This window comes from Pan troglodytes, chromosome 8 (genome assembly GCF_028858775.2).
Source record: "Pan troglodytes isolate AG18354 chromosome 8, NHGRI_mPanTro3-v2.0_pri, whole genome shotgun sequence".
Lineage (NCBI taxonomy): Eukaryota > Metazoa > Chordata > Mammalia > Primates > Hominidae > Pan > Pan troglodytes.
The window spans coordinates 94558596-94583581 of NC_072406.2; the positions used below are offsets into that span (position 1 = coordinate 94558596).

General features: G+C 36.2%; 1 protein-coding gene across 13 annotated transcripts in view; it reads left to right on the top strand.

The window, feature by feature from the left end:
• NRG3 (neuregulin 3) overlaps window positions 1-24986 on the top strand; it is a 1116866-nt gene that overhangs the window by 530845 nt on the left and 561035 nt on the right. The window contains exon 3 of one of the 13 annotated variants that reach the window (XM_054660303.2): window positions 17354-23898. The exons of the other annotated variants lie outside the window; for them this stretch is intronic. Within the exon in view, the coding sequence (XP_054516278.1) occupies window positions 17354-17363 (10 nt within the window). The 3' untranslated portion in view covers window positions 17364-23898. Of the gene's footprint in view, window positions 1-17353; window positions 23899-24986 lie in introns of those variants that run through there. 13 annotated transcript variants of the gene reach the window in all.

The window sequence follows — 24986 nt, forward strand, 5'->3', positions numbered from 1 at the left end:
CTCATTTATTTCCTTCTTCATCTTTCCAGGGACAGCCTGTGAATTGTGCAGTGAATTCTTTCAGTATCACTAACCTGAATCTTTTTATAATATCCTCTTTTACCTAAATTTTAAAAGAAATCAATAAAACTTTTAGTTATTATTTGACATTCAGAATTAGGTTCAAATACGTCTATGTGGGTGCCTGTGCATGTGTGAGTGTGTGTACCTGCTAGTAAAGACACTGAAGACATCATTCCAGCAAAAATTGATCCTGTGTTTTTGGACTTGGTCCCAAGTTATTTTCTGTGAGATCCTCTTTCTCATTTTTGCTTTTGAGTTTGACAGAAATGACAGCTGAAATGTATCTCAATAATTGTGTTTTTAACTTTTTTAAAAAAGATAGCTTACTCAAAGCACCTGTTGTTCATAGCTGTTGTAATTTAAAGGAATCTATGTGATCTTTGCAAAAATAACTTTCCTAGGATGAGGTCAAGAACGAGTAATGTACAACCACAGAAAAGACGTGACATACCTTCTTGTCTGAAACACATGAAGACACAAGGAAGCCTTCATGCTAGGTAATTATTTCCAGGGGAGCTTCCATGGGACTTCATAAAACCATTGACTTAATGATGAAATATTGACTCTATTTTCTCAGTGAACACTCTATGCATTTGAGCATCCCATCATTCAAACCTTGTAAATCCTTTCACAGTCTTCGGGAATAGGGTCCAGATTGTCATCCGCATCTTGTCTTCAGCAGCAAAAAAATACACACTCCTCCCCCACTCAGAAAAACTGCCCTTTAGCCAACATTTTGTGTCATTTAATTATTTGCAAGATTCATTAATTGGCAACAGCCCTTCCAGATTTTCATTAGAATTAACAGTATTCCACTATAATTTATAGATTATATGTCACTCTTCCTCCTCAGCTTGAAAAGGGCATACATATTTCAAAATCACTTTTGAATCTTGAAATTTAAACATTTTCCCCAATGACATCTATTTTAATGCACATGATTTAAAACATGAGCTTTTGATATAAAATAAAGATAGTTTGAAAGAAAAATAGCAGCCTCTAAGTTTTCATATGGTTCTTCCTCCTGGGGATATTTCTAGAACTGAAAACACTTAAGAGGGTGCAGAATTCTTTGTCAAGTGCTTGCTTTTGCTTATTTAGAAATAGAGGGACAATGGCAGACAGGGGTATGAACTCTCCTTTATCAGACCTGCCTTCTGGGCTCATTTCTATATCTTATCAATAATATGACTTTGGACATACAATTCCGAATCTCTAGGTCTTAGTTTTCCCATCTGTAAAATGGTAAAACCCTCAACCTCAACAAATTTTGGGGGAGGGGGTTAAAAGTGAACTAATACATGAAAAACAATTTTGTATGCCCTGAATTATTTATGGAATTTTGTAACTTGAGGTTTGCTGACCTAAGTTGTGAGGTTAAATGTTTAGATATTGGAATTACACTAAATTCTAGGCTGAAAGTGAGCTCTGCCATTCATGCTCAAGACTGTTTGCTTTCTGACATTTTAGGTTTTTATTCTTTCCAAGTATTTATCACAATTAGGGAGAAGGCATTCAAACCTTAGTATAAATGGTTAATCTGAATACAGAATAGGAAGACTTGGGTCATTCAAATTCACAAACCTGTGTAAGACTGCATTGCTCACCCCTTCGGGATGGTTTTTCTTGGTACTCATTGGACTGCAAAGGGTAGCATGGTACTGTGCCACCCCAAGAGGACCTTAGTAAGAAGCCTGGGTAGGATGCAGCTGTTCAGGGGCTAGTGTCTGCTGGGACTATGAGGTCCTAATTTAACCTCACCTAATGTCTCACTTCTATTATTATCCAATTTTACAGCCAGTCTATGTGAGGCACAGCCTTGCCAAAGTTACAAGACTAAATAGAGAAGCTGCAATTTAGAACCACATTTTCTGACTCTAAATCTTGCTATCTCAATCATTATATTGTACCTTATTTGCTGAATGAATGATTCAATGAATGAATGAAGGATGAATGGGTAATAAATAGAGAGACATTTTACTACATAAAAGCTTTCCTAAATTATGGGAAAATATTTCTGAGATAGTTATTTCTGTATATTTGCTAAGGAATTAGTAATTTTCAAAGTTAGGATGCCACATGTCTTAACTGGAGTCTATTACAGTTAATCTTATGGGGTCTGAGTTAATGCGCTATAACGAACATGGTTGTAAACAGAAAGGACACCCATTTTTGCATTAAATGCCATTAGCTGGTCTGAGAGCACCTTGAGATTCTGACGTATTCCTCATTTTGCCATTTTTTCCCCTGTCAGCATGGAGCACAGGTTCTGGTAGAGCAAGAGTGCTTTACAAAGACTTGCTGAGGATGAGTGGATTAAATCTTTCACTCATCCAACTGCTTAAGTCCCTGCTGCACTGAGTTAGGAGCTGGGTCTAGAGTGGTGAGAGAACGATCCACAATTTCTGTTCTGATGAATATTTGGAACAAATGAAGGAGTGCTCCAAAGGAAATTGGGATGGTGTGTGGTTGAGGACAATGAGGGTACTAAACAAAGTGAAAAAGACCTCAGAAAAGTGGTCGAACGAGGCCTCTCTTGGCAAGTCACATATTATATTAGATATGTGAAGGTGATGTTTGAAGGAAGAGAGTGAATTAGAAGGATGTGTGCATACCAGGGGCAAGCGCATCTAAGGGAGAGCAGCCCTTGCAAAGACCCTGTGCCGAGAGTGGCATGCTTTGCCTGAGAACCTCAAGAATGGCCATGGTGGCTGGAACAAAGTGAGTGAAGGGTAGAGTAGGAAGAGATCACGTGTTAATGGCATGACAGAGATTGTTCATGAAAGTACCTTTTCTATCTTTGGAATGATCTCAGTAGTTTTTTTTTTTTTTTTTGAAATGGAGTCTCGCTCTGTAGCCCAGGCTGGAGTGTGCAGTGGCATGATCTTGGCTCACTGCAACCTCCCCCTCCTGGGTTCAAGTGATTCTCATGCCTCAACCTCCTGATGCACACCTGAGTAGCAGGGACTACAGGTGTGCATCACCCCACCTGGCTAATTTTTGTATTTTTAGTAGAAACGGAATTTTGCCATGTCAGCCAGACTGGTCTCAAACTTCTGACCTCAGGTGATCCACCTGCCTCAGCCTCCCAAAGTGCTGGGATTACAGGCGTGAGCCATGGCGCCTGGCCTGGAGTGATGTCATTCTTTTTGCTTAGAAAGATTATTAAAATATTTCGCAAATGATTGGACCCTGAGTAGATTGGCAAGTTAACTTACAGAACTAGGTTTGAGAAAGTTTTTCTCTCAGATTTGAATTGATTTGCTTGAATCATTTTTTTTTCTAATGTTGTCCAACCATTAGCTCTGGAATATGGTACATTAAAAACAATTTGCATTGCTCCATTGCTGCTAATATCAAGGTCAATATTGTCAAAAGGCATGGAGATAGAAGGTCAAGATGATGCCTCAAACAGCATCAGTAATTTAGGACAGCCTGTCAGAAGAGTTAAAGTGATTGATAAGCAGGAAGAAGTATGAACAATTCATTATAAAGGGGACTGGATGACTTAGATGTTAAGCCTACTTTAATTTTCTGCATAGCAATTATATTGCTGATTCACATATGAAAGTATTAGGAGACTTGGGATAATTGTAGCTGAGGACACATCTTTTCCATTGTTCATGGGACATAACTAAATTCTCTGATAAATTAATCATAGAACTTATGGGAAATAATTTAAATAGCAACAACAATGATAATACCTCATATCTCTACAGCACATTGTTGCCTTCAGAGCACTTTCAGGTAGGCCATTAGACAAACCAGTGAGGGAGAAAGAGACTGGCCTGGGAAAGTTAAATGACCCTGGTTCCACTGCAAGTTCATGGAAATGCAGATCTTGTGTTAATCATGTCTTCTCCTTCAGTCACTTCTCAATTCTACCTCAAAAGCTCAGACTCTTAAAGGTTTCACACCTTGCCTTGCATTATGTGCTTGAAGCCCAGCAGTAACACTGGAACTTGGGTAATGCAGATATCTATTGCCCGATTTACAGACAAAGAAACTGAGTTGCAGGGAGGTAATGTGACTTCAGTCAGAGAAAGTGATAGAATACTACATTCTGACTCCTGAGGATTTTTTTTCTTATTAATATTTTGAGTACATAAAAATTGTCTAATCCCATGAGCTTGGGAGCTTGTTGACTTAGAAACTAGGTCTTTTGTACATTGAGACAAGTACCGTTTTCCTCTATCCAAAGACAAAATTGAATTATTTTCTGTTACGACTATTCTCTAGGATGTAATTTATTTTTATGGACCTTTCATTTCCAGACTTCCAGAAGATTCAAATTGGAATCTTCTTATCATAATTACTATTCTTTTTATTATTTTCATATCCAGGGTATCTATAAATCCTCTTATTTTTTTTCTTGTTCTACTTTCCCCAGTAAATAACCTTTTGTAAGAACCACCCACCCCCGCCCCCACCATTCCAGTGTCTTTTTATTTTATTTTTTTTCCAGTGTCTTTTATTTTGATCCTGCTTCAATTTTAGAAGATCACAATAAGAAATAGCATGGGCAGAGCAGACTAAATAGAGATTAGGATCCATCATTAGACATAAATGAGACACAGAAGAGAACAATTAAAACTGGAATCCTACAGGTATGAACTGTTTCCATATAATGTTTTTTTAAAGGTGTTAGCCTTTCTCATCCTTAAATTGCCTTCAACAGGAATTCTCTTTTTGGAATATGTAAACCATGGGTGGGATACAGAAGTAACCTACTCTAAATGGAAGGGCAAAGTGGTGATAAGATTGGGTTTTTGAATCAGATAATCTTGAGTTCAAACCTCAACTCTATCACTTATGAATTTGTGATTGTGTAAAAGTTAAGGAACCTCTGTGTGGTAGTTAACTCTTCTGTCAAATGGGAAAATGACTTTGTCCCTCATAAAGAAGGTGTGAAGAGAATAAAGACACACAAAATAATGCATTACTGTGCTTAGTTTAGCTTACAGATGGATTTATGTCAACCCTAGATGTGCGTGGGTGGACAGCTGATCACTGTTATTTTGCTTTTATGACTACTGTATACTGAACGCTCACTCTGCCAGGCAATCTGAATGGAGCTACACATTCAGTGGAGAATGAAAGACATTAGATCCCTCTCCTCATGAAGTTTACATGTTAAAATAGAAAAATATAGGCCGGGTGTGGTGGCTCATGCCTATAATCCCAGCACTTTGGGAGGCCAAGGCAGGTGGATCATGAGGTCAGGAGTTCAAGACCAGCCTGGCCAACATGGTGAAACCCTGTCTCTACTAAAAATACAAAAATTAGTCAGGCATGATGGTGCGTGCCTCTAGTGCCAGCTACTCAGGAGGCTGAGGCAGGAGAATTGCTTGAGGTGAGCTAAGATCACACCACTGCACTCCAGCCTGTGTGACAGAGCAAGACTACATCGAGAGAGAGAGAGAGAGAGAGACAGAAAGAAAGAAAGAAAGAAAGAAAGAAAGAAAGAAAGAAAGAAAGAAAGAAAGAAAAGAAAAAGAAAAGTAACAATTTGGAAATGTACTTCGAAGGAAACTAATAAGATGTTATTACAGAAAACAGAAAGGACAGGTACTTAAAGTGGTCAGAGAAGGCCTTTTGAGAGGATGCCCCAAAAAGAGTATACATCGTGTAAACAAATACTGTGGTCAAGACTGTTCAGCACAGTGCATATCCTGTGCAAAGGCTCTGAGATGTGATCAAAACCACTTAAAACTGATGTATCATCAAGGAGTTCATGATTCAATTCAACTCTCCTTAAGTAAAAGATGAATGTACCTTTTTCAGACATGATATTTTAACTAGTTCATGAAATAGATCAATTTAGCACAAGAAGTATCTTTTCACATGAAGTTAAATGGTTAAATTTATAAAGTTATTACATATTACAAATCTATACTCCAATTCTTAATGAACGTTTCAAGAACATGTTGACTTTTCTCAAGGAAAATGACAAAACTATACATTTCATATATATATTATATATATGTATTCTTATTTATTTATTTATTTATTCTTCTGTGATTTTCCTCAGTGGCATTTGCTAATCATCTAGTCCAGGAAAGCTCTTGGGAAAACTATTTATGTAAGGTAGATACCATGATAATAATAATGCAAGAGAGAGGAAGTCACATAGACTAAGAGTGGTGCTGTATTTCCAAGGAGGAATACATTATTTATTGCTGAGAATTTATGAAAAATTTTGCAGAATAGGAAATCTGTAAGTCCTAATTCTATAAACATGATGAGGAAACTTTTCCACATGTGGAATTTCATTTTAATAAGTGACTATATATAATGCCATATATCAGCATTATGCTTAGACTGGCACAGAGGGTGGCTGAAGGGAAATGATAGATGGGGAAACCTAGGTGGCCCCATGTAATAGGGGATCTGTATTTTAAGAAGTTTAGGCCTTTTTATTTTATGGCAGGGAGAATTCAGTCCAAAAACTATGGAAGGTTTACGGTTAGAATGAAAATTTTCTGAGCAAGTTATCAAGACTATCTACCAATTACTTCAATAATTAGGCCTAAAGTAAAGCATTTCTGAATTAGATAAGTCATTTTTATTTGTACAGAAGAACACTTCATTAATATATTTCAAACCAATGGCAGGTTTACAAGTTATTTAATAGTGGCATATAAGCATAAAGCAGTTGGAAGAAACCAATAGTGATTTGGATAATGCTTGTGTATATATTTTCAAACTTATTTATAAATAATAAATTAGCACTCCATTAAGAACACATGAGATCATGATTTGGGGAGTGGAAAGGGAGGGAACCCATGCCCGGATAAACAAAGAGTCTAATGAGTCTAATGAGTCTGAGCTGGGTAGAAAATATTAATAATAGTCAACATTCTTTCATGAAGGACGTGGGATAAAAATGTGTCCATTATTTGTGCTGGATACTGAGTGGTCTGGATGGCTCATTGTCAGAAAAAACAACTTTCTTCACTGCTTTTTTGTTCTAGTAACTCTTGCTGTATAATACGTTAGCCCAAAACTTAGTGGTGTGAAACAACTGTTTTATTTTGCTCATGATTTTGTGGCTTATGAATTATAAAAGAACCCAGGTGGACAGTTCTCTCTTGGGATCCCTCACACTGTTGCAGTCAAACATTTTCTGGGCTGTGGTTGATTGGCCTGCTCATATAAGATGGTTTACTCAGGTGGCTGGCAGTTGATGCTGGCTGTCAGCTGGAAACTCAGCTGGTGTTGTCAGCCAAAGCATCTACATGTGGCTTTGTCAGCTTTGTATTCTTAAAATAATCAGACTTCTTATGTGGCAACTGGCTTCCCACCCTGAGCAAGCGCCCCAAGAGACCAGAGGGTAGCTGAGCCTGCATGGTCTTCTGTGACCCAGCCTTAGTAGTCACCCAGGGTCAATTCCTTCATACCGTATTGTTGAAAGCAGTTAGTCTACCCAGGCCCAAAGAGAAGAAACATAGAGTCCAACTCCTTGTAAAAAGAGAATTAAGGTTTTTGTTTGGTAAAGATGATGACTGCTACAGATTTCTTAATGATTTGTGGTCATTAAGAAATCTATGGCTGGGCGTGGTGGCTCACACCTGTAATCCCAGCACTTTTGGAGGCCGAGGTGGATCTTATCTTATGTATTATTATATTCTAAACATAATATAATGGGGACCATTTCTTAATGAAGGCATTGATAATGAAGACCTCAAAAATACATGGAGGGATGCCACGACATAGATGAACTCTGATACATTATGTAAATGAAAGAAACCATTCAGAAAAGGCCACATACTATATGAGCCCATATATACATATATATATATATATGTATATATATAAATAAAATGTCCAGAATACACAGAAACCACAGAGACGGAAAATAGATTAGTGGTGGCTAAGGGGTGGAGGGAAGGGGAAAATGGGGAATGACTGATAATAGGTATGGGATTTGGGGGAGAAGAGTGATGAGAGGTTGATGGTTGTACAACCTTCTGAATATTGTACAACCTTCTGAATATTGTAAAACCAGTGAATTGTATAATTTAAAAGGGCAAATGTTTGTGATATCCAAATGTATCTTTTCTTTTCTTGTATCTCAAGAAAAGAAAAAGTTCACAGATGAATTTCTAAAATCTCAAAATACTGTGTTATCAATTCCAAAATTAATATTCTTGCATACGTTAGCACTCTGGAATTAGTCTCATGATAGCTGTGTGATTGTTTTCTCTCTCAGTAGTACACAAAGTGATGTTGTATCATAAAATTCACTACATTTTAAAGTTGATAAAATATGGTATATTTCTGATTTTACTTATCACCAGATACAAAGGTAACTATTGCAAATCTGTATTTCAAAGAATTTACACTGGACAAATTGTTGGATAGATTTGCCTCAGGCTCCTGAGCAGCTGGGATTATAGGCACCACCACCATCCCTGACTAATTTTTGTATTTTTAGTACGGACAGGATTTCAGCATGTAAGCCAGGCTGGTCTCGAACTCCTGACCTCAGGTGATCTACCTGCTTCAGCTTCCCAAAGTGCTGGGATTACAGGGGATTACAAAGTGCTGGGCCGCTCCTGGCCCAGTGTTTTTTACTTGATATTTATAAGGAGGAAAGGAAGGAAGAAAGAGGAGAAAAAGAAGGAGGAAAGATGAGGGAAAGATAGGACAGGTGGAAGGAAAGACTGATTTTACCAAATGACGTTTGTTTGTTTTTGTCTACCTTAATTCAAAACAAGCTCTTGCTGGGAGGAATGGAGGCTGAGGAAGCCACGACCAAAAGTATAATTAGTATCACTGCAACGAGCTGGGGTAACCTCAGGCATGTCTCAGAGCCTCTGTTGTCCTCAAACATCAAATGAAGGCATCAACAATTGCAAACGTTCAAATCTACTGATATTTCCTCCACTCCTTAGTTGTTCTTTGTCTAGAAAACTCCAGCCTAATCTCTGGACTCTGAACACTCATCAGAAAACTATGATGTCTCTCTTAAGCTCTCAGACATTTGAGTATTTACTCTGAGTTCTAAGTGAATAACTGTTTGAGAATGAGTCCTTCACTAAATTGTAAGATGCTCTGGGATCAGAAAAAGGCTATTATCTTCACAACTGTGGCTTCTGACAATTGTTTCGCCAAGTGCTCAGTTAATATGAATGGAGGGAATTAAGGTGGGGCCTTAGCACACCAGAAATTCCATATCTTAGGTTTTAGGTAACAGAGGCCTAAATTCTGGCAGAGCAGTAATAGAAAGAAAGTTAAACATGTGGCTGAGAGAAATCAAGAGAGATGGGAAAAAGAAAGCGAGATAAACTGAGTCCATATTATAGGAAAAAGTTGATTCTATTAATCCAAGCAAAGTCAAGAAGAAGAATGAGTCTGGAGTATAATTCTCTGGAGTGGCATAGGAGCCATTAGCATGATTTTACGTTTCATGTGGATAACCATTTTAAAAAGGTCAGTAGTTGTGTCTTAATGTGTTGTAGTAAGAAAAAAAACTAACACATCAAATTTGTGATATTACAGTTAATGTTTCCTAAGAGTGGGCAAATAATGACAGGGAATTGTTTTAATTCAGTTGAAAGAATTATAATGATAGGTAAATGTAGGTATACATTGGGAACGTTGTGGTTCCAGTTTCCAGAGGTTTGAGACCACTGCAATAAAGAAAATGGTGCAATAAAGCAAGTGACTAGAAATGTTTGTTTTCCCAGTGCATATACAAGTTATGTTTACACTATACTGTAGTCTATAAAATATGCAATAGCATCATGTCAAAAAATGTACATATCCTAATTAAAAAACACTTTATTGATTAAAAAAAGGTAACAATCATGTGAGCCTTCAGTGAGTTATAATCCTTTTGCTGGTGGGGAGTCCTACCTCAATGTTGATGGCTGCTGACTGATCAGGGTGGTGGTTGCTGAAGGTTAGGGTGGCTTTGTCAGTTTCTTAAAATAAGACAACAATGAAGTTTACTGTATCATTTGACTCTTCCTTTCACAAAATATTTCTCTGTAGCATGTGATGTTGCTTAATAGCATTTTACCTACAGCAGAACTGCTTTCAAAATTGGAGTCAATCCTCTCAACTACTGCCACTACTTTATCAAATAAGTTTGTGCAATATTCTAAATCCTGTGTTGTCACTTCAACAATGTTCACAGCATCTTCAACAGGTGTAGATTTCATCTAACAAACAAACAAAAAAAACACTTTCTTAGCTCTTCCCTAAGAAACAATGCATTATTTGTTCAACTTTTTCATGAGATTGCAGCTATTCAATCATGTCTTCCTGCTGTACTTCTAATTCTAGTTCTCTTGCCATTTTCACTACATCTGCAGTTACTTCCTCCACTGAAGTCTTGAACCCCTCAAAATCATCCATGAGAGTTGGAATCAACTTCTTTCCAACCTTTGTTATTGTTGATATTTTGACTATAGATCATTAATAGTCTTAATGGCATCTAAAATGGTGAATACTTTCCAGAAGGTTTTCAATTTACATTGCCCAGATCCATCAGAGGAATCACTATCTATGGCACCTAGGGCTTTATGAAACGTATTTCTTAGATAATAAAATTTGAAAGTTGAAATTACTTTTTGATCCATGGGCTGTGGAATGGATGTTGTATTAGCAGGCATGAAATCAACATTAATCTCCTTATACACCTTCCTTGGAGCTCTGGGGTGACCAGGTGCAATTGTCAATGAACAGTAATATTTTAAAAAGAATCTTTTTTTGTGTGAGCAGTAGGTCTCAATAGTGGGCTTAAAATTAGTAAACCATGCTGTAAACAGATATGCTGCCATCCAGGCTTTGCCATTCTATTTATAGAGCACAGGAAGAGTAGATTTAGCATAATTCTTAATGACCTTACAGTTTCCGGAATGATAAATGAACCTTGGCTTCAACTTAAAGTAACCAGCTGCATTATGTAACAAGAGAGTCAGCGGTTCCTTTGAAATTTTAAAGCCAGTCATTGACTTCTCTCTAGCTATGAAGGTTTTAGATGGCATCCCTTCCATTAAAAAGCTGTTTCATCCATATTGAAAACCTGTTGTTTATTGTAGCCACCTTCATCAATTATCTTAGCTAGATCTTCTTGATTACTTGCTGTTCCTTCTACATCAACATTTGCTGTTTCACATGTACTTTTATTTTATGGAGATGGCTTCTTTCCTTAAACCTCGTGAAGCAACCTCTGCTGGTTCCCAACTTTTCTTCTGCAGCCTCCTCACCTCTCTCGGCCTTCATAGAATTGAAGAGAGTTAAGGCTTTCTTGTGGATAAAGCTTTGGTTTAGGGTAATGTTGTGGCTCGTTTGATCTTCTATTCAGACCACTAAAACTTTCTCCATACTAGCAATAAGGCTTTTTTGCTTTCTTATTATCTGTGTGTTCATTGGAGTAGCACTTTTAATTTTCCTCAGGAACTTTTCCTTTGCATTCACAACTTGGCTCAATGTTTAGCACAAGGAGCCTGGATTTCCACCTGTCTCGGCTTTTGACATGCCTCCCTCACTAAGCTTAATCATTTCCAGCATTAGGTTAAAAGTGAGAGAGAATGTGACTCTTCCTTTTGCTTGCTCACACAGAGGCGGTTGTAAGTTTATTAATTGGCCTAATTTTAATATTGCATGTCAGGAAATAGGTAGACTGAGAAGAGGGAGAGAGAAAGGGAATGGCTGGTTGGTGAAGCAGTCAGAACACACATACCATTTATTGATTAATGTCACTGTCTTATATGGGCATGGTTTGTGCTGCACCAAGACATTTACGGTAGTAACCTCTTAAAGATCAGGATTACAGATCATCATAACAGATATAAAAATCATGAAAAAGTTTGAGATATTAAGAGAGTTAATGAAAGACACACAAAGACAGGAAGTGAGCACATGCCGTTGGTAAAATGGCACTGATATAAACTTCCTCAATGCAGGGTTGTCACAAACCTTTAATTTGTAAAAAACTCAGTATCTGCAAATTGCAATCAAGTGAAGCACAATAAAATAAGCTATACCTTTAGGGTCCAATCTGTGGAGAAAGGAATGAATAAATATGGTTATATCAATCAGGGTTCCCCCAAGAGACAAAACCAACAGAAGATATATGTGTGTGAGCACACAGAGAGAGAGAGATGATTGATTTTGATTTTAAGGAATTGACTCATATAATTGAGTGTTGGCAAGTTCAAAGCCTGTAGGCAGACCAGCAGGCTGAAAACAGGAAGGATTCTTGTCTTACAGTCTTGAGGAAGAACTCCTTCTTTCTGAAAACCCTCAGTTTTTGCTCTTAAGGCCTTCAACTGATCGGATGAGGCTCACTCATCACCCATTATCAAGGATAATCTCTTTTATTTAAATCAACTGATCATAAATATTAATCAACTCTATAAAATACCTTATTAGCAACATCAAAACTACTATTTCACCAAACAACTGAGCACCATCATTTAGCCAAATTGACATTAAAATTAACCATTCCAGAGGGAAACATTTGGTGAGGTCAGATTTACAAATAATGAGTTGCAGATACTGCTGGATTATATGGGTAAAAATGCTCAGTGAAGTCTTAGAAATGAAAGCAATTCATGAGCAATCAATCTGCCTTCACTTTTTCACCTATTTTTATTCAGAAAGTCACTTAGTCTGGAAAATGTCATTCATATGGTTGCATGCCCTATTGTTAAGTGAATAAGTGTTTCAAGGGCTTTCCTGTTAGATTTATTTCATTTAGCTCTGTTGCAGCATTACAATGTAAGTGCTTACCACAAAGGTTTGCTAATGAGTGCCCTTAATTTGTATTCAGATGGGAGCAAAGAGAAGGAAAAATACACAAGAAGGAGTCTTGTAATTATGCTACATAAAATTATTAGGCAATTTAGAAAATTGTCAGTGGGAAACTGCCCATCATGCATAAAAATAATTTTGATTTTGATGTACAGAGTTTAATGTAAGAGTGATTGTAGGGAGACCATGTTATTAATTTTTCCCTTAATTATCCAAGCACATTTGAATTTATTTTAAGGAAAGTGATACTTTATAAAGTTGAGTCACGCTACTCCAGAGAATACTTGTTTTCGTTCTGTGACAAAGTTTATTTTGCAGGGCTTGCTGTGAACTGTATAATTGGTAGGACGTGAAAGAACCATTAATTATGTCCTTCCCCTTCCCCTAATCATAACTAACAAAATGATGGTATATTTTCTGGCAAACTAAAGTATATGTGATGTAAACATGTTCAGGTAATTTGTGGGCTTATCTATTGTCTTAAATATAGAACTACTTTTCTCTCATTTTTGGCATACACAGTTGTGTATTCAGATAATTGTCAGTGCAATGCTAAATGTGTTATGTTAAAAAATGATGAACATATTACCTCTCAGTTCTTGTTATAGATAATTTCTTGCAAATTTTAAGCTAGAGATAGTCAATATTTAATCAGAGAACTTCTCCCCGGGATTCAAAGTATACCACATCAGCTGTTGAATGCGGTTAATTTGCATTAATGTGTTACAAATCAATGTTCTGTAGTATTTTAGGAACTGTAAAACATACCTTTCAAGACAAAGTCCAAACTCTTTAGTATGCAATATGTAGTTAACCTATTCTGGAATGTCTCTTCTAACTGAGAGCCACCCTGTAGGGAATTACCTTAGTCTTTTAATTCCTGTTTGTATCAGGTGACTTAGCAACCAGCTGCATAGCAGGAAGACGGCACCAAGGAATATATTCATCCCCTTACATAGTTTGAACTATGTGACCAAGAAATTACAGTCCATTTGTATAGAGTGCCAAGCTCTGAAGGCTGGAAGACATGTAAGTTCATGTATAAGCATAAGAAGGTTGTCCATAGAATGAAAAGAGAGGAGGAGAGAGTTAAGGGCCATCTGGGCTCCCAGAGAAAGTGAGCTCGGGTCCCCTTTGGGCCCTAAGGATGAAACAACTGCCCTTTGCCTGGATTCACTTGACTGGGTTCTTTGCTGTCATTGGTAGACACATAGAGCTCTCCTGTCTGCTTTAGTCTTGTTCTACCTTCTCAGCCTCATATAGCAATACCTCTTATATTCTGCCCCCACCCACCCTGACCATCTCAGTGATTTCTGAATAAATCTTGTCTTTCACTCGCCTCTGCCTTTGCGTAGAGGATACCTGCTGTGCAAAGGTGATGTGAGAAAGTCAGGTCTAAATTCACCTCCAGACTCTGCCTTTGGTAGGCTGTGTAATATTATGCACATCCCTTCAATCCTTAGATTTCTCATGTCTAGTATGGAGGAAATAGTACTTAACATGGAGACTTTTCAGAAAAATTAAGTGAGGTATTATCCACACAGCCCTCATAATGGTGCCCAACACTGTGGTTATCAATAGATTTTAGTACCATTTTTGCCAGAAAGTTGAGGCAGATTCTAATCCAACTTTTAATATCCAGATCTATCCATTATTCCCTGATTCAGTCCCCAAGGTCACTCATTCTTTCCCTTCAGCTTCACAAAAAATCCACTTATAAATATTTTATACACTAAATCACATCATAATCATTATGGATTTCTCCAAAATTAAAATAACAACTTTTTCTGGTTCTCCGAAAATATGAATAAAAGAGGCTGATAATGCTGCATGCCCAGAGGTGAACATGGTTCAATCAGAGAGAGAGACCTTGTGGAAGTGATGCTGGAATTGAAATCCAAGGATTGAGTAGTGGCAATGGAAGAAGAGAATAGTATTCCAGGCAAAATACATGGATATAGATTCCAGGGGAATTATGTATGAAGAAGGAGCATAGTGAAACTTAGGCCCTGCAAGGCCAGTGCAGCAGAGGTAAGCCTGTTTCCCTGGGTAATGGTAGGGACTGTACGGCACAGTGAACAGTGTATGTCATTCTATAAATAATACTGATAGGACCACTTATTGAGTACTTCTTACATGCCAGAAGTTCTTTGGTGCTTTCATTACATTAACTTATGCTATTGTCCACAGTATTCTAAGGTGGTTGCTATTAGATTTCCAATTTTACAGAAGGGGAAACTGAGGCACAGGGCGGTGAAGTAACTCCCAGAATGTTCACAGTCAGCGAAATGGTGGATTCTGAATACAAATGAACACAATGAGGCTCCAGGTTTCCTGCTTATTATCACCGCGAAGCCCAGCCTCAGCGAGCAAGGGAAGGAGCTAGAGAGCGGGCTCCCAGGCACATCTGCATGTGTGCACTGGCCTTGTAACATCAGTCTGGCTCTTAAGAGCTGATCAGAAAGAGGACAGAAGGGGAGCTGGCACACTGGTTAGGTGAAATGAGAAAGCTCAATGAGTGATGATGGTAATTCAGACTAGAATAGTTAGTGTTATTTTGTGAAAGGAAATTTCAATTTAACCAGAGCACCTTGAAGTGAAGGCTTTGAATTGGAAAGAAGGTTTTAAATTGCTATCAGAATTTGCCATTTTAGTGATTGAAACATTTTAGGGCCAAATGTGCCATGCTGCACCTTTCCAGAAGGAACTATTTGAGGGAAATAACTGTCAGCTCCTATAGTACCAGTGTTTAAAATGTAAGTTTAGGGAGAAAGGCAGTTCACCTTCTCTCCAGGTGGGGACTGACTGAGGTGTTGAACAACCAGATTTGGGAATGGTATTTTTTGAATTTAATTAACTGCTACATGTGAACTAGTAAGATCAAATCACCCACAAGGTAGATATTTGAGAAACTCAGTGTAAATGTGGAAAAGTTGATGTTATGTTCCAAAGATGTAATAAAAAATTAACCAGTTTATGCAAATATTTATGCAAATTAACCAGTTTATGCAAATGAAAAGAGGAGGTAAGAAAGTATAAGATGCTATGTTTGCATCATTCACTGGGAACATTTGAACTTTGCAGATTAATGTCCTTGGTGGAAGAAGTTATGACATTATGTTATTTGTTGGGGAAAAACCCTCCAGTGTAAAGACTTATTTATTTATTTATTAAAGGCAGGATCTCACTCTGTTGCCTAGGCTGGAGTGCAGCAGTTTGATCATAGCTTACTGTAGCCTCAAATTCCAGGGCTCAAGCAATCCTGCCTCCTCAGCCTCTTGAGTAGCTAGTACAATACGTGCCACCATGCCCTGCTAATATTTTTTTCTTTTTTTTTGGAGACAGAGTCTCCCTATGTTGCCTAAGCTGGTCTCAAACTCCTGGTCTTAGGCAATCCTTGCACCTCAGGCTCCCTCAGCACTGGATTACAGAATACTTAAAAATAACATAAATCAGTCAGATATTTAAGCCTCACAAACTTTTCCTGGAGATTTACTGAGCTACTTCTTCAGATGAAAAAGACATTTTGTAATAAATGGTTTCTGAAAAACCAAACCCTCAAAATTGTAACTGGGATGGATATGATTAGTGAAACACATTAAACTGAACCCTACAGGGATAAACCAAGAGCGCTACTGATGTTTATAAGGAAATACAAGCATTACATCTTAAACTAGACAAGTTTCCACTGCTGAGCTACCCTGAGCTTAGTGAAATTAACTATTTTCACAAAATGGAAATCCATTAATGGAAATGACATCATAAATTCAGAAAAGATTCTTAGATTTTAATATACTTTTCCTAATTTAAGGCAAATTGAGCCACCAAGAATTGAAAGAGAACATATTTGGATAATTGAAAGGCAGAGTTTAAACATTCCGGAAATAACTATCTGCACTTTCAAATGCAAGGTCTTGCTTAGGTTTGGAACAACACAGGTTTTCTTGATCACTTGTCTAAAACAGTAACTGAGAGCCACACAACACAACCTCGTTTTATAAAGGTTGTCTCTGATACTTAGAAAAATCTAAATGTTTCTGTGCTTTTGCAAGTTACTAAAGTCTTTCCATTAAATTATTTGACTTTTTTTTCTCCCGCCCAAAAAGTGATTAGCACACAACAAAATGTGTGTGATTTGTTAATGGAGCATTCTTTCATTGCAGATTTATATGTTCTTGAAAAAGTGCAAGCCTTTTGTGGAAATAATGTATTTTGAAATCATATATTCTTATATACATGTCTATAAAAGTTCATCAAATAAAACGTAGGAATAGACATTTTTACAAACAGAAAACAGTCATGTGGTTCTGCTATCCAAACACAGTGACATGATCTTTTGGAGTTTATTTTCAGTCTTTTACATATTGACCCTGTTTTTCCTCCATATTTGTATTCTTTTAGGTTTGTTTACAGAGTTGTAATAGAGCATTTGTGTGAAGCAGTTTATATGGTAAGTGACAGAAATTCAGCTCAGACACACTAATATACTCACAGGATGTATTGGTCTATATTGTTCCTCTAGGAAGGTGTGATCCAGAAACTCAAGAGAAGTCATCAAGGAATCAGTCTCTCTACATATTTTTCTTCCTTTATAAGTAAATGGCCTGCAAATCTTTTCTCATTTCTACCGCTCTCCCTGAAGGACCTGGTAGAGTACTTCCTTTTGAAATATCTGGCTGCAGTTGGCCTATAGCTCAGTCTGGGTTTCTGGCTTGTTCTGTGCATTTGTTTTTCGTGCTTCAATTTGCCATTGTGTCCTGGTAATGGAAGGAAACAATCCTCAGAGATCTTGTCACACTAAGTCTGTGGCACAATTTGAAACATTCAGTAATACCAGCTGTTCTAAGCAGAACAGAAGTCATAATTAGGGATGCAATGATTTCACACTAAACTGTAGTTACAGAATATGTAACTACATTTTAATGCTCATCAATTTTTATCTTATACTGTATTTATCTTCAAAGAACAAATGAACCAAGTGAATTGGATTTCAGATACACAGAGCTGGATTTATCTAATATTCCCTTTCTCATCTTCTGCTGTAAAAAAATTATTTCTTCTTATGTAAACTACCTAAGAAGTATCTTTTCCTCCCAGAATACTGTAGCTTTGTCTGCTCAAATCCAAATTATATAAAATGGCAAAGCTGCTCTGGAACACATTTTGGCTGTTTAATACACAGTTAAACATACAATTTCCATGTGACCTCATCATCCCACATCCAGGAAATTATCCTAAAGTAATAAAATTGATGTTCATGTATAAACCTGCTTAATAATTTTTTAGAAAAGTACCATTGCCAAGAACTGGAAACAACCCAAATTTCCTTCAGTGGGAGAATGGACAAAAACTATGGTATATGCATAAAATGGACAATAAAAAGGGAAAAATTATTGATATGTGCAATCTGGATAAATCTGTAGAGGCATCAGTATAAGTGACTGTAGCTAGATTAAATACTTTGTAATTCCATTTATGACATTCTGAAAATGTAAAACTATAGGGACAGATTGGAGATTGCCAGGGATTGGCAGTGACAGAAGGGTGTGTTAATTACAGGGGCAGCATGAGGCATTTCTTTATGGTGCTGGGATCATCAATATCTGTTTGTGCTGGTGGTTGCAAGAATCTTCATATGGGCTAAAACTCATACAACTGTATAGCAATAATGTGAATATTACTGACTGTTAAATAAGATATCTGTGAGTGAACCTTCACTAGGCAAATAAAATAAATAAGTATTAACACCTGTGACTCATATCTGTTGTCATTTTCCAAAGCTTGAAGCCCAGCATAACATCATGCTTGGTTTTCCAATTCATCATGCTTTTGATCTTTGTATGACACATGCAGAATTTGGGGAACATCTTGGGAGATAATGAGTTTTTAGTAATTTGGGAGATAATGAGTGCTATGTTGGGATAAGTTAACATTTGTTTTGTTAAATATTACATGGAAGGGAATAGAGAAAAAGTCTATGCGGCAACAATGATGTACTCTTAGCATGACACATGGAAGCTTATGAAAAATTATTAAAGACTTTGCACTCAGTTACCAAAAAAAAAGTCTATTATGTAAGAGATCTGGATCACCCCCAGCAGATGTAGGGCTGAATTGTTGGTTGCTGTTCATCTGTAAAAAATGAATTTCCCAAATGCTTCTCTAGTGCTTATTCAGCTCTGCTTAGAGAAGTTTTATCCTTGCATTTATTTTTTTCTTTTCGTGGCCATAGTGAGAATGATATTAAGAACCGGGCTAAGCCCCAGTTCTGCATCTGCTTGCTCCTTTAAATTAGTGAGAGCAAGCTCATTCTAGTTCAGTTCCTGAGTAGCTGTAATTAATGGTTTGTAGTATTCACATGGCTTTTGAAAAGGACCCCTTTCTCTCTTTAAAGCACCTTTAAACTTTCTAGAAAAAAACCATGTAACACTGCCTTGAAAACAGTCCCTTCTGGGTGTCATTTCAACTACATTCAGTTCAACTTCAAGTTGTCCAGGGAAAATAAACCCATCAAGTAGTGCCTGCATTGTTAGCTTGAGAACCAGAAGGAACTTCGACCACATTTGCTTTTGAGAATGTAATAATTTACATGTGATATATGATCGTTTAGTTAAGCAACAGTGATACAGAGGAGCTTCACCTTGGCCTCATCCATTGATTGTGCAGATTTCAATACACTTGTTTAAGCTTTGTGGATGTGGTTGTTCATTCAATCAACAGAAGTTTACTTTTGCCTATCCTGGACCAGAAATCAGACATAAGCTCAGGATATTAAAAGATGCTTATATGTGTGTTTGGGGAAAGGGATAAGAAAATGTAGAGAAAACAGAGAAAAGTACATGTTGTGAGATATGTTTGATAAAATCTGGGTTGATCAAATTTAAACAAGATTCCAGAATTTGTAATGTATTAATATGCACAATGACCTTTCAAGAATGGAATCTAATGTGCAATGATTCTCAAATCTCTCTGACTGGGAAAGCCCCTGTTAATTTTTCTCAGAGAACTTTATAATTGTAGTATCCTTTTCTACACACTTTGCAAAATGTATGGATGTTAGCAAAAAAAAATTATCTTTTATGTATTGATTATTATCAGCAATGCTTCTTACTGCCTCAGAGCCAGAGAAATTGCAAGCAGTGCCTGAAGTGTTGTTTGCCAAGCTTCTGGTAACATACAACATTGTTTTTTGTTTTGTTTTGTTTTGAATTACCGTTTATCAAATAGAAATTTAGCTATGTCAGTGGTCAGAATTGTGGAAATAGTATACATACAAACTTGTTTTATTTTTGGAAGAACTGGATGATTAAGGCAGCTTTGCTATGTGGTAAATTATATTTTATGCCTGGGTAACAGTTGTCAACTAAAAATGGGAGATTTGCTGTCAGAACTTGTTGAGAGTGGCATGCTCAGTGTATAAGTAGGTTTCCTGCCATGACTACATTGAGTATATGAATTATATAAATGATATATGAGTTTTTAGTAATTTGAAGAGAAACGTAATACCTAAATACATTTTCCTTTCTGTTACTTACCCCATATAGTTTTGCAACATTTAGTGCCAAGCTAAGGTGACTTTTGATTATTGAATTAACTTCTTAATTCCAAAGAGTTTGTGCACATCAATAGAATTTTGTTCAAATAAAATAGACTATAGACTAAAAACAATTTCTAGAAAAACATGTTGGCTTGCCACTTAAGATTATTTCTCTGATGTCTAAAACAAATTGAAACTTAGTTTCAATGTAGCATTGTATTTAATATAATCATAATTTCAACTGTTTTAGGAAAATATTTTATTAATAAACCACCATAGTCCATCAAACAGATAATCTGTATTATACTAGCATGTTAGCTTAAAATGATTTTGTATATATTATCGTTATAATTATATATATCTAATGATTGAAGAAAGAGAACTGATCCACTACATTGTTATTGAAAGTGAATTTAGAATGAGTTATATGTTAATGCAATCTTGCTATCTTTGGCTGATTCTGGAAGGAGTTGAAACCTTAATTGATCAATCACTTGATTCAGCTGAAACTTAGAGTGAAGATTTAAAGTGTTCTTAATTTGATCAAAATGGCAATTTTTTTTTCTGAATCCAATATGTGGAGGGAAACACAAGCAAACAGTAATTACCATTATGAAAGTTTCATGAAATTATGGTGACACTTTTAAGTCTATTTTTTAAAGAGCTTTATTGAGAAACAATTCACATACTATGTAATCCCCCTTTTAAAGTGGGTAATTTAAAGGTGTTGATATTCACATAGCAGTGCAATCACTGCCACTATTTAATTTTAGCATATTTTCATCACTCAGAAAGAAACCTCATACCATTAGCTGTTAGTCTACATTCGCCCATTTTCCATAACCTGACAACCACTAATCTACCTATGTATTTGTCTAGTATGGACATTTCATACAAATTGAATCCTACAACATGTGATCATTTGTCCCTGGCTTCTTTAAATTAACAAAATGCTTTCAAAGTTTATCCGTATTGTAGCATGAAGTACTTCAGCCTTTTATGAGTGAATAATATTCCATTGTATGGGTATATCAGATTTTCTTTATTCATTCATCAGCTGATGGACATTTGGCTTGTATCTACATTTTAGCTATGGTGACTAATGCTTCTATAGACATTTGCCCAAAAGTTTTTGTATGGACATATTTTTTCACTTCTTTTGAGCATGTACCCTAGGGATGGAATTGCTGGATCACATGGTAATTCTGCATTTAACATCTTGAGTAACTGCCAAACTGTTTTCTGTTTTGCAAAGTGGCTCTAGCATTTTAAATCCCACCAGCAAAAATGTGAGGGGACCGATTTCTCTATATCTTCATCCACAGTTATTATTGTCTGCCTTTTTTGATATTAATCATCCTATTGGATGTGAAGTGGCACCTCATTGAGGTTTTGATGTGCATTTCTTGATGAATGATAATGAGCACTTTTTGTATGCTTATTGGCCATTTATGCATTTTTGGAGTAATATTTTTCAAATTATTTTCCTATTTAAAAATTGGGCGATTTGTGTTTTTATCATTATTATATGACATTTTCGTATATTCAGGATACAAATCCCTTTTGAGGCATATGATATCCAAATATTTATCCATTTTGTGAATTATCTTTTCATTTTATAAAATTGTATCCTTTAAAGTGCAAAAAAGTTAATTTTGACAAAGTTAAATTTACATATTTATTTTTTATTGTTGCTGACCTTTTGTTGTTATTTCTAGTAAACTATCACCTAACTCGAGGACACAAAGATTTACTCCTATGCTTCTTTTAAAAATTTTATAGTTTTAGCTCTTACACTTAGGTCTATGATCTATTTTGAGTTAACTCTTCATATGGTATGAGGTCAGGTTCCAAATTTATTCTTTTGCATGTGGGTATCTAGTTGTCTCAGCAGTTTATTAAAAAAAAAATTCTTTCTTCCACTGAATTGTCTTAGTACCCATATAGAAAATCAATTGACAATAAATGCAAAGATTTATTTCTAGACTCTCAAATCTATTCCATTGATCTATATGTATATTGAAATACAAATTCCATAGGTCTTGATTGCTGTGTTGATTACTGCAAGTTTGTAACAAGTATTGAAATTATGAAGTGTGGGTCCTCTGCTTTGTTCTTTCTCAAGATTGTTTGGTTATTCTGGAATCTTGAAATTCTCTACGAACTTAGAATTAACTTTTCAATTTTGGCAAAAAGGCCAGCTGGGGTTACAGTAGGGATCACACTGAATCTGCTCATCAACTTGGGGACTATAGATATTATAACAATATTAAGTCTTCTGATTCATTACATTGGGTCTCATTTCAAATATTTAGGCTTTCTTAATTTTTTCAACAATGTTTGTTGCATAATGGAAGACTTGTATTGTTTTTCTTAAATTTGTTTTTAAGTATTTTATTTGTAATGCTATTTTAAATGGAGGTTTTTTTTAGAGTTTCCATTTCTCTGCTTGCATTACCCATCTGCTTTTGTATGTTGTCCTTTTCTTTTCCCCATTAGAACTCTTAGCAAATTAATCATAGTTATTTTAAATTTCTGTTCTGCTAATTCCAAAATGTGTATTATATCTAAGTCTTGTTTTAACGCATGCTTTGTCTCTTCAGGCTGTGTTTTTTATTTGTTTATTTGTTTTCTTTTGGTGTGACTTGTAATTATTTTGTTGAAAGCCAGACACGGTGTATTGGATAATAAGAACTGAGAACATTAGTCTTTGATTGAGATTTTATGTTCATTTGCCAAGCAAATGTGTTTACTGTTTGTTGTAGTTATGATTTCAGACACTAAATTTTTATCTAATGATGTGTTTGAGTCTTGCCTGTTGTCTTTGGGTTCTCCTAGAGACTCCTTCTTAAATAGTTCTTTAGCCTTGTAGTTTTTTGTTCTAGCCTGTTATTATAGAAGAGTCCTATTGATGTGGTGATAAGCTGCCGTGAGAGGGGAAGCATTTTACAAACCTGTGATTAGATCTGAACCTTTTAGTGAACATGTGTCCCTGAGATGTGACCATCACAAATAATTCTTGGCTTTCCACCTTCCTCTAAGGTAAAAGGGGTTTTGCTAGAGTCTAACCAACCTCAGACAAAGGAAATACCCAACTCCAGCCCACTCTAGCCTTTCGGCTCAGGTAGTATTATTTCCATTGAGGGCAGACCTTTCTTAAGAACAGAGCACTCTGGGTATATTTCAAAATACAACACCAGAGGTTTTTCTCCCATCTTCACTCTGAGACCCCTGGTGGGACTCCTGAAGGTAAAAGTTATGAAAGTGTGTGAGGGCTCCCGCTAAAGCTGGGACAAGAGGAATTTTAATTTCTCATTATAGTCCACACTCAGTCTCCAGTAGTGAGTAAGTTCATTTTTAATGATTTATGACTGTTGTTGTCTCCAATAGTGGCTTCTGTTGTTCCTTGTAAGCGCTATGTATTCAAATGTGTCCCTAGTTTTGTATAATGGTTGTTTGCCCTGTGACCTAAATTCTCTGATATATCTAAGAAAAGTTATCTATTTTCAGGTTTTTTTTTTTTTTTTTTTTTTTTTTAGCTTCTTTCTTGTTGTGAGGACAGGAAATGGATGACAGCTTTCAAGCTTTTTACCTTTTGGACTGAAAGTTGAAAGTCCTCAATGGAATTATTATTATTATTATTATTATTATTATTATTATTTTGAGACAGGGTCTCACTTTATTACCCCAGCTGGAGAGCAGTGGATGTGATCTTGGCCCACTGCAGCCTTTGCCTCCTGGGCTTAAGTGATTCTCCAGCCTCAGCTTCCTGAATAGCTGGGACTACAGACATGCACCACCACGCCCAGCTAATTTTTGTAATTTTTAATTTTCTTTTCTTTTGGTAAAGATGGAGTTTCACCATGTTTTCCAGACTGGTCTCGAACTCCTGGGTTCAAGCAATTCATCCACCTCAGCCTCCCACAGTGCTGGGATTACAGGCATAAGCCACTGTGCCCAGCCTGGAATTCTTTTCTTAATTTCATTTTCAGATTGTTCATTGCTAGTGTATAGAAATATGACTGATTTTTGTATATAGGCCTCATATCGTGCAATCATACTGAACTTTTAAATTCGTTCCAGTAGGGTATGTGTGGGTGTGCATTTGTGTGTTTTGGTATTTTTGCAAGATAATATCATCTTCAAATAGAGATGGTTTTACTTTTTCATTTTCAATCTTGTCTTTTATTTATTTCTTAGCTGATTGTCCTAGCTAGAACCTATACTGCAATGTTGAATATAAGAAGCAAGAACAGGTATGTTGTCTGTTTTTTATTTTAGGGGGAAAGCGCTCTATCTTGCATCATTCATTATAATGGTGTTGGTTTTTCATAAACGCTCCTTATGAGTCTGTGAAAGTTCTTTTTTATTCCTAGTTTTCTGACAGTCTTTCTTATGAAAGAATGTGAGACTTTTTGCCAAATGCTTTTTCTACTATCATGGAGATTATAAGTTATTTATATTTGTCCTTTAGTCTATTGATATGATGTATTACATCGATTAATTTTTGGATATTAAGACAACCATAAATTTATACAATTAGTAAAAAATGTTTATGTTGTACAATCCTAGTTATATGTTGCTAGATTTGGTTTCTTACTATTTTGTTGAGTTGTAT